The sequence below is a fragment of the Nerophis ophidion genome, linkage group LG06 (genome assembly GCF_033978795.1).
Source record: "Nerophis ophidion isolate RoL-2023_Sa linkage group LG06, RoL_Noph_v1.0, whole genome shotgun sequence".
Lineage (NCBI taxonomy): Eukaryota > Metazoa > Chordata > Actinopteri > Syngnathiformes > Syngnathidae > Nerophis > Nerophis ophidion.
In genome coordinates this window covers 30,328,738-30,340,155 of record NC_084616.1, presented here as the reverse complement: position 1 = coordinate 30,340,155, position 11,418 = coordinate 30,328,738, and the positions used below count along the sequence as shown (strand labels likewise).

General features: G+C 36.9%; 1 protein-coding gene across 3 annotated transcripts in view; it reads left to right on the top strand.

Moving 5' to 3' along the window:
- The first annotated feature begins 2,857 nt into the window (after positions 1–2,857).
- Positions 2,858–11,418, top strand: part of rbms2b (RNA binding motif, single stranded interacting protein 2b) — a 54,727-nt gene continuing 46,166 nt past the window's right edge. For all 3 annotated transcript variants that reach the window (XM_061903333.1, XM_061903334.1, XM_061903332.1), the window contains exon 1: positions 2,858–2,961. In XM_061903333.1, coding sequence (XP_061759317.1) covers positions 2,887–2,961 — 75 coding nt within the window. In that variant the 5' untranslated portion in view covers positions 2,858–2,886. The remainder of the gene's footprint in view (positions 2,962–11,418) is intronic.

Genomic DNA, 11,418 nt, shown 5'->3' with positions numbered 1-11,418 from the left:
ACGGTTGAGTGCATTGCATAAAATGTAGATTGTTACACTAACTGCATCACTAAGATAGAAAATAAACTAAGCAGAAAAGAAAGACGGTAAGCAAGAACTGTAGAATAATCTTTTATTATTCAAAACATGTCAAGACACCTCTTATCATACAAATCACATACTTTTTCGGCTTCACAATAACAGCGCTATGTCGGGAGTCTCCCGGAAAATCCGGGAGGGTTGGCAAGTATGGCTATGTGTCAAATTTGGTCCAACTACAATGGCAAAATTGAAAATCCTCTTACATCACGATCCATCCTGATTTGTCAAAGATGTTTTGTAATGTAATCTGTGATATTTCTACATAAATCAATGTTTTCTAGCAGATTGAAATAAGTGTATATTGTTTTATAAGCTGTTCTCATTGATATTCTGCAATTACAGAATGTTTAGCAGCATGAATATTACATTTTAATAATAAATACAGAAGGTTAGCCCTTTGAGACACTCGTGATTTAGGGCTATATAAGTAAACATTGATTGATTGATTGATTGATAGAATACTGTTATGCAGGGATAAATTGTACGACATGTAATGAATATCAGAAGTATTAATTCAGGTATAGATGGATAGATAGAGAAATAGATGACATTACCAGAAACTTTTTGACAATCAAACAATGATCGTAGAAATTCCCATTTTGTGTTATTAATGTGAGAATCTAGTATCAAGTGATGTGCGGATAGACACTGAAATATCAATACCGCCAATTCCAGATATGTATGCTGTTCATCGATTCAAAAAACGAAATATCAATACTTTTGATACTTAAATTATTTGAAATAATATGTATAATTAATAGGAACACAATGTAAACAATTTTAACTAAACTTGTGAATAAGGCAATGTGTCAATGTTGGATGCTTTTGTTGAGTGTTATTTACTTTTTCTGTATTTTCACGTTAACATGTTAATTTAACCAAATTGTGAAATATTTTTATTTTTTTTTAGTATTTTTGCTTTTATCATTTTACTATTTCCCTTTTTTCTCAGTTTTTTCTGCTATATTAGCTTGGCTATATTGTTATTCACACCACTACATCAATATACTTCAGTTAGAATTTTTTTTGAAACGATTTATTCTTTTATTTATGCTATGAGACAGATTACTACTTGAAATACACAACTTTTTGAAATCCAGCAGACATATATTGAGTATATTTGTACAAAGTATCGGTATGGGATCGGTATTGCCGATACCATACTGAATTTTATTCTGTATCAGACTGGAAAGCAAATGGTATCGCACATTGTGGTATCTAAAAATTGCGTAGCTCCTCCTCTGAATGCAAGTGCTCCTACAGCAGGTATACAAATTCTGTGTTCCTACAATATGATTAAAATGTGATTAAACACATGTTTATCTATATTTTGTGAACTGTTTAGAGAAGTGTAATGTTAAAAAATATTTTATCAAAGCAAATTAATTCTCCAGTCACAGTGTATTAAAAAATTGAAAATGATCTTACACTTAATAATTATTAAACATTATATCTATCTGCAATTAATCGCAATTAATGTTTGAGTAAACCAGTGGTTCTCAAATGGGGGTACGTGAGATTTTTTTAAAATATTCTAAAAATATCTCCAGCCCATCCATTTTCTACCGCTTATTCCCGTTGGTGCCTATCCCAGCTACAATCGGGCGGAAGGCGGTGTACACCCTGGACAAGTTGCCACCTCATCGGGGTCTAAAAATAGCAACAATTCAAAAATCCCTTGTAAATTTATTTGTCGAATAATACTTCAAGAAAATATGAATGTAAGTTCATAAACTGTGAAAAGAAATGCAACAATGCAATATACAGTGTTGACAGCTAGATTTTTGTTAACATGTTCCATAAATATTGATGTTAAAGGTTTCTTTTTTTTGTGAAGAAATGTATAGAATCAAGTTCATGAATCAGATGGATCTCTATTACAATCACCAAAGAGGGCACTTTAAGTTGATGATTACTTCTATGTGTAGAAATATCTATTTATAATTTAATCACTTGTTTATTTTTCAACAAGTTTTTAGTTATTTGTATATCTTTTTTTCCAAATAGTTCAAGAAAGACCACTACAAATGAGCAATAGTTTGCACTGTTATACAATGTATTAAATCAGAAACGGATGACATAGTGCTGTATTTTACTTCTTTATCTCTTTTTTTCAACCAAAAATGCTTTGCTCTGATTAGGGGGTACAATTTAAAAAAAAATCACAGTTGGTATATTACTGAAAAAAGGTCGAGAACCACTGGAGTAAACTATCGAACAAACTGCCATTAATTGTGATTAAATATTATAATAATTTCACAGCCGTTAATAAATATTTAACATTTATTGTATTACCACATAAATGTACATAAGATTGGTACTGTTCACGTCGATTCTCAGGCACAAGAAACTGGCACCGTATCGGTTCAAATCAATGTGAATAGTACTTATCCCCAATTGCGGCTGTCAGGAACGGGTTTAATTGGATTTGTTTCCTATTTGAAAAACGGCTTCGGTTTGACAATGGATCTTTTGGAACGGATACCAGGGTAAGACTACAGTTAATGTGAAACAAAATCAATTCCATACGATACGGTATAGTAAACCTTATCATTTTCACTTTCATCATAAAGTAATGACTAGGTCGGGGGAGGGAGGGCAATGTTTGCTAGGGTCTCCTTCCTGCGCGCGCACCTCCCAGAGAGATCCCATCCGTGCATGTAGAAGGAGACCCTCCGACCGCCGGCAAAAGAGGCGACTCCAATCACTCACTTTCCCCGGCTGACGTCAGCTGCCCGCCCGCCCGCCTGCCTGGACTCTCCCCCCCACCCACCCCTCCCTCTCCGCACTCGGCGCCGCGTCAAAATGCTGCTCTCTGTGCCGCCAAGGACCGGAGGAGTAAACGCGTACAACAGCTACCAGGGCAAAAGCGTCAAGAAGGTAAACTTCAGTTGCTCTCGCACATTCGATAAGAAGGATAATAAATTATCTCTCGGAAGAGCTTGTTTGTTCCGAGCTCGGCGCCAGTTCGGGGCCGCTTTAAGCTGCAGTGTCCTTGAGAGAAGTGGACCACAGACGAGCGGTGAAATTCTCACGCTGCTTCTCTTCATAATTTTATTGAATTATTATTAATATTGGTTTACGAACTAACATGGAGCTGTTTGGTTCTTCTTGGTTGTGGTCGCTTTATTCCCCCCCCCCCTCCCCTTCATTTACTTGTGGAGCTCAAAGGCAATCCCACAAGGATCATCTTCCATTTATATTCAATACATTGGAACATTTTCACTTGGGGGATGTTTTCATTGAATTTATCGCAAGTTGGCAAAGTTTTTTCTCTGCTCTTTTGCGCCTAGCCACAAATTGCCCCACCCCTTCAATCCCACTATTAATGACCCAGAGAGAAAGAGAGAGAGATTGAGCTCTTTAAGAGACTAAACTTGTAAACATTAGTCATTTTCAATAATGTGGGCATGCTTGATTGCAGTGCAACTTGATCAGAGATGGAACACAATCGATTGCTGAAATTCATGGTTGACATTGTAATCAATATTCAAAGGTTCCATTTTACTGGATCTCCTTCCATTGTGGTATATTCGGACTTGAAGAAGGCATATATGTATATGATTGGTAGAGCCGTTTAATATTTGCATACACTCTTATGGCTTTTGAACAATGCTGACCCAGTGTGTGTTATATTTCCATTAAGGCTTTTGAACAATGCTGACCCAGTCTGTGTTATATTTCCATTCCTGCCTCACGGCTGGCTAATATACAGATTGCTCACATTTAATGGCTTGGAATTCCAGGAATCCTGGATTTGTGTTTTATTTCAAAAGTGAGGTTCTGCAAACGTCGTCTTGGAATGAAGACATGCACCACTTCATGTTGACACATTTGACATTGTTGGAACGCCAAAGTGGCACAGAGGCAGGCCTTGTAAAGCCAGCTTCAAGTGCTAAGTCCTGGTTTGTATCTATGACTGCGACGAGAGGGCGGAGACGAGAAAAGGATTAAAAGATTTCTCCCCCTTTTCCTCTGCTTTCTATTAACATCCTCTCTCTCTCCCTCTGTGCCTTTCGCATACGCTGATTTCTTCGAAGTCCAGTCCACGGCTGTAGTCAAGTTCACACATGTTCTGTTCTCTTCAGTATGCAGGAAGACTGTTTAAAAGATAACTATTGGAGCTACTTTGCTGTTTTTCATACAACAGGAGTCACTCACATTTGAAACGCTGGAAGCCAAGTTTTTGATGTTCAAAACCGAGCAAAAGATTAAGTCGCTTGCAGAATGATCTTCTTCATCATGCCTTTAAAGCTTTTTTTGGCTAAAGAGGTAGGACTTTTGTTCATTGTGGAATGAAACAGCAGACCAGCACTGAATGTATTGTTATGAACTGTTTGAAATATTGTTCTACTGACACTAAAACATGATCAATTCTGCTTGTCATTGCTAATGTAGTTCAACAAACCAGGGCTGCAACAATCAATCAATTGAAATAATACGAAAAAAGCTTCAATTTTAATTCTGTTTGTTCGATCAATTGTTTGAGTGCAACTAATAAATAATTATACAATCTAAAAAGCACAGCCTACCTGGAACTTTAAAATTGTGGCCCCTGCAAAGAGCGCACATGAACATGGTGGTGTGTGGGTGTCATGATCTGTGTGGCTGTGAAAAACAATTTAAATAAAATATTTATTAGGATACTTTTGATGTTGATAATATAAATTTATTAGAAAAAAGAATGAAAGTTATTGCATGGTTTATCCAAACCATTTTCCCTCAAATTTGCATTGAGCTTATTAAGTGTGTTTTATTCAATTGTTCGATAAATACTCAAAAACTATGATAATTGATAGCTGCATCCCTATAACAAACTATTACCATGCTTGAAAGTTCCATCCATCCATCCATTTTCTACCGCTTATTCCCTTTCGGGGTCGCGGGGGGCGCTGGCGCCTATCTCAGCTACAATCGGGCGGAAGGCGGGGTACACCCTGGACAAGTCGCCACCTCATCGCTGGGCCAACACAGATAGACAGACAACATTCACACTCACATTCACACACTAGGGCCAATTTAGTGTTGCCAATCAACCTATCCCCAGGTGCATGTCTTTGGAAGTGGGAGGAAGCCGGAGTACCCGGAGGGAACCCACGCATTCACGGGGAGAACATGCAAACTCCACACAGAAAGATCCCGAGCCTGGATTTGAACCCAGGACTGCAGGACCTTCGTAATGTGAGGCAGACGCACAATTTATTTGACTAATACTTACTATAGGGTTTGTTAATTTTTTTGACCCTGTGGCTCAACTTTTCCACTACAGAGGGGCCCAAGGCCCACTCAAATATTAACACTGAATTAATAATCTTACTCTTTCAATAATTAGATCTAACCTACTTACAGTTTATAACCTTGTCAAGTGATATCAAACCATGTTTTAATCACAAATATTGTTATTTAATTTACACATAAACCTCAGGCTTAGGTCAGGCTGATTAGAAAAAAAAAACTAACCGAATGTACTGCATAAAAAGGGAGTCATAAATAACTAACGACAAATACATACGTAATTTTTGTGCTAAAATAAAGAAACTAAATAATAATTCATATGTTCATTAACTAAACTGTCATCATTTCTGTGCTTAAGAAACTGTATAGGTTCTCAGTTCTCTGTGAAGCACTGAGTGTTTAGAAAAAAATATAAATCTAATCCATTATAATTATTTTTCTCAAATGACCTAAGCTCCAAACTTACGGCGCTGACGGCCCAGTCCTTTGGTTAAAAAACATTGACTTAGTACAATGTAGAGATCTATATATAAAATATTGCCCCAATGAAAATTATATTCATTTTTTTTACCCTCTTGTTTATGGTTGCTATGGTTCTTAGAATTGAGCATAATATCTACAGGTGGACCTCGTTTTACGACGTTTCGTAGTTAAAAATGCACTCTATGAATTATTAATACTGCACAAAAAAAATAAAACTAGTTACAATATGTATTATAGTACATCATAAAAATGGATACAGTACAATATAACTATCAATTGTTTATATCGTAATTTTAACATCTGGTAATGTAACTGCACAAACACTTTTACTTAGCAGTAGCGTTTTTACGTTACGGAAAGCACAATGAAAGCTAAGCCAACAAATTAACTTCAATTCACTTACGATTTGGGTGCTCTGATTTGATTATTAAACAATAATAACCAATATCAATGCATATTTTTTTTTGTCTTAAAAAAAGTATATTTCTGAGCATTCAGTTAAGAAAAATATTACTTAGGATCCTAAAATACAAAACATGAAGTTGAAAGTAAAACTGTTGAACACAAAAAAAAAAAAAAAAAAAGGCTATAAGCACAAACGCTATCACTAGCTTGGCGGGCAACTCACCACATATAGGACATTTGCCGACCGGACAAAGACTAGAGAGCAAACTGAGAACTACCGTTAAATAGACAGACTAATTAGGCAACTCAATACACCTGGACTAGACAAAAGAGGAAGGAGAGGGCTGATTTGAGGAAACTAAGGTCATGGCAAAGAACAGGTGCAACTCAGGATACAAACAAGCACATGGGGAACAAAACACATGACAACCATAAACAGACCATGACAAAAAAATTATAAAATATCAGACAGATCGAGCTAACACAATTACCACAAAAAAGCTGCTCTTATTACTGAGAGTGTCTTTCTTTTGTCTTTCTAAAGTGTCTTTAGACTAAATAGTTTGTTTAAAATCTCTGTTTTCACAGACATTGGTATAAAAATAACTTTTGTATTCTCTTCAAACCAAATCTGAATTGACTGTGAATGCGTTGATGTATACTTGTTTTTTTCTGTGTTTTTCTACAAAAGGCAAAGCAATTTACAAGTTTAGTACCAAACAAATGATTCAGAAATAAAGGATACATACTTCAAACAAAACCCTTTGCAAGTAACTTATTTTACCCAATATCACAAGCTTTTTCTAAAGAGTTTTTTTTAGATTTAATACTGTAGAGAACTGTAAGTTACGTTTAGTGTTGGAGTTTGTGACGTCCGACTCTTTTAAAGCCCAGTGTGTGTGTGTGTGTGTGTGTGTGTGTTGACATGAGTGAGAGAGGACTATTGAGTTCAGATATAAAAGACATAAGTGTTGTTGCTGTGGTTGCTTCGGCATGGTTACCAGGGCTGGGTAAAATAATCAATTCATTCGATTCTGGATCGACATCCTTTACATTTTGCAACATTAAATTACAAGGTATAATAACAATTGCACCCGTGCCGCCCGGTAACATTTTGTGGGAAGCACCAACCATATCACATTGACTATGATAATGTCAGCTGCAAAATTAAGTTGTACAGGGCAAAACAAAAAAAAGTGAGGGATTTACCAGCACAACAATATCATACGATTCTCAGTGAACCATGAAAGTATAGAGTAATAGAATGCATCACAACTTTTGTCGGCAAAGATGTCATCCGCACTTGCCAGCTTCAAGCAGCTTGTGCTTAAAGTAAACCATGCATTGTACGTTATGATCATGTAATGTAAACATCTGACTGAAACTGTTAATATTATTATTGACTGTATTTGTAACTCAGAGTCTTCTACTGTAAGATAACCACTGAAGAAAGGGCGGCAGCTGTACTAGGGAGGTACATTTGTTTACATCGTTATCTCTGCACGCAGCACTGTCGTCAAGTGCGCTACAAAAAACCAAGTGCACACTTCTGGTCTTCACAATATAATTGCTGTTACTTCCTGTCTGACTATGGTAACAAAACAAGAGTCCCAGAAGAATAACTTACATATTTGTTATCATGCACTTGAAGAAACAATGCCTTAATGCAATTTGTAATAATGTAATGTTGACATACAAGTACATTTTCCCTTGCAATTCCAGTTTAATCTGTGTTCATTGGTTATGGAAAAGAGGAAAAAGTATGTACATTTGTATTTTGTAACATATTTGATACATTTTCAATATTTGGGTGTAGATCAAATTTATTTAGAAACAAAATGTAATCGATTTACGAAATGCGGCATGATACCAATCCCTAGTGATTACAACTGACAGTTGGCCTGTTTTGCAACAAAGCAATTGTTGATCAACACCTTAACGTCACGGGACACAATTTGACGCTACAATACAGCACAGTCTCTCCCTTTAAACTTCCAGGTGCTGCGTTTGTGTTTGTAAGATTTTGTTGTCATGGAAAATAATAGATTTTTGAACATTCGTTAATTAGTATTAATCATCACATGCCGCATCGGATTGCATGAAATAATCAATGTTTCGTCACAGCCCTACTAGTTACATGTGCGTGACAAAAAATAGCTAATAATAAGGTAGCTAAAAAATAGCGTCCCGAATAACAGCATTATATCATAACAGCCTTAATTTACAACACGAATAAATCCAACTTTGTTTTTCACTAATTAATGCTTAATTTGTGTACCCTGCAGATGTAAAGACATGATTTGCCTCCAATCTTTTCTTCTCTATATACCCTAAGTGTCAAGTGTCAAATTAAGTTAACTTGTAGCGAACAGTAAGATCTTGGTAATGATTAATGTTATAAATACTTAATAAATATATGTTTCTTAAGAGTGTAAAAATCCACTCTATTTCATTTAAACATTTTTTTCATGATCGCTTCTATATTTTTCTCTAAACCTTTCAAACTGCGCCCAAATCTGCTCTGATTCAGGTAAATAAACAGTAGCCTAATAGGAGCCTAGACTATCGCTTGAAACCCATGTGATTGCAACCCAGTTATAGGTATGTATTCCATCACATAGTTTAGGTTTTTGCTCGTATCTGCTTTTAGCTGCAGGAAGATTTAAGCCTCTTTTGTGCTCAGATAGTTTGCGCCCTGCTTGCTATACAACAGCCATCTTGCCTTAGTTGACCACCACTGGAATTCACTTTTGGGAAGAAGTCACATGACGAAATATAAACAAAACCCCATGTGTGGACAAGGAAACTAAAGCTATTGAAGCAAATTCAATTTCTTTATTAACTAGCACTAATACAATCCAGTGAAAAGATTCAACAGAGCTGCCATAACTGCCCGCAAACTGCAAGTCTGAGCTAACAAACACAGCTAAGCTAATGCTGCTCTGTCTGGGCGCTAATGTCACACGTCAATTAGCAACAGGCACCGCCTTTTAAATGCACATACACACACTCTCGCCTCATGAAACATCTCAACTGCATATGCCAGATCTTTTTTTTTAAAGCACCACAATAATTACATCCCACAGTAATGAATTACATTTATTAAAGAGTAAATCCATTCGTGATTAAATTAATATTTTTCGCTTTTATAATTACTTTTTATAAAGGTAATTTTCCAAACACTGCTAATAACACAGTCACGTGTTGCAAGACTGAGACAGGACAGCGTCATGATTGTTTTTTTTAACCTTAACTTTTATTATGTCTCCCAAGCATGAGGTAGACTTTTCAGCTCTTATTCTGGATCTCATTAGACTGTGCAAATTGACTTAAAGTTGTGTCGGATGAATTGATGTTTCCATTGGAACTAAAACTTAACTTTCTGGATGAAGATGGTCCAAATATTCTTATTGTCAGTTACCGGTAGACTAAAGGTTTGGCCGTGGATGTGATCATGCTCTTACATCTTGTCGTACTTATGCTCTTCCAAATCACCTTTTTAGTCGCTGCATGCACATTCTCTGTCTCTGTACGCCATTTAATGTGTTGGAATGTAAGTATGAAACACAGTGCTTGTCCCTTTACTGTTATGGGAATGGCAAGCTTGGCCTGCATTTTTACCCCTATATCATTTTATATGACAGTTTTTAGTGTGTGTGTGTGTGTGTGTGTGTGTGTGTGTGTGTGTGTGTGTGTGTGTGTGTGTGTGTGTGTGTGTGTGTGTGCGTGTGTGTGTGTGTGCAACGAGAGGTCTCTTGTACTCGCTAAAAACGCCTCCAGGAATTTACGGTTGACAGCTTTATTCGTAATCTTAAAGCCAACACGCTCACCCCCAAAAAAGCTGCAAACAGCACAGAAACGGAAACACCAACATTTGTGTATTGTGACAGAATGCAAGGAATGCTTTGAGATGACAATGCGTTGCCGGTGAAGATAGAGTGAAGTGATATGTGGGGGGTAGAAAACGTGGGTCAGGCTTTGGTCTCACACAAACACAAATAAACAATGACTCACTAAACTCACACTCAGTACAATTTCAGTTTTACATTACATCTCATTGGTCGTCGGTTTGGATGTGACTCACTGATGTCCTTGTCTCACAAGGAGAGCACTTTTAATGAGACACTAGTGTCTTACTGCAAAGCACATGAGAGGGATTAGCACTAACAAGCAGATCCCTATTAGACAGGCGTCACTAGGCAGACATTAGATTGTATCTTGGCGGGCCTGTGCAGGTGCATCACTCCTGATAGTCAGTGTGAACGCGAGAGAAAGCACAGGAAGGAGCTGTGATTGTGGGAAAACAAACATCACATCCTTGATGCTAAAGAAGCGAGAGGGAGATTGCAGCGACGGGCTGACAAAAATGCGATGTGTGATTTTCACAGGCCGGTCATAAAAAAAGACCAAATTACCAATTAACAATTTAGAAAACAGAAGCAAAATAGCTGGTGTTGCTTCTTATGTCTGATCTGCCTGTAAGGATGTTACTATTAACAATATGAATATGAGATACAGGGTTAGCTATATATGGCCTTTAGGAAATATCTGGCCCTTAGCTTATCCCTGCCTGGCTTGTGTAAGGTTAAACAAAATGGCAAAATAAAGTTTAGATAAGTTAACCTCATGTTGGGAAATAAAATCGACAAAATTTCTATTTATATTTCTACCATTTTTAAATATTTGATGAATGAATTGGCGCCACATCCTAGCAACGTTCAATTGGAATTTTAACTGGACCTACTGGCAATACAATAAAATTCATTGCAACTCCGAGAATTTTTGTATAACCAAGTAACAGGAAGAATGCACTTTACAAACACTGAACTCAAACACAAGTTCCCCCTTATTTAATGCTTCGATAGAGCATTGTGCGAAATTAAGTATTTTTCCACCATTTCCCGTCATTTTAAAGTTATTGTTACAAAGGCGCATTGCGACTGTTGGCAATACCTCAAGATGCAGAGGCGATATGCAGATGAAAGGTCCTCTTATTAGGGAAGAATCAGAAAGCACTAATGTGGCTACAGCTCCTTATTGTCATTGCACAAGTACAACGAATTATAATTTTCACCACAAACCCGTCCAAGTTTCGACAAACAAACATTGTACAGGCAGACAGAAAAGGAACGGTGATGGTTAACCACTTAACGGAACCCTATAAAAGGTGGGGGGGAAGGTACACGCTGGGGAAAGATGAGTAAAAAAAGTAAA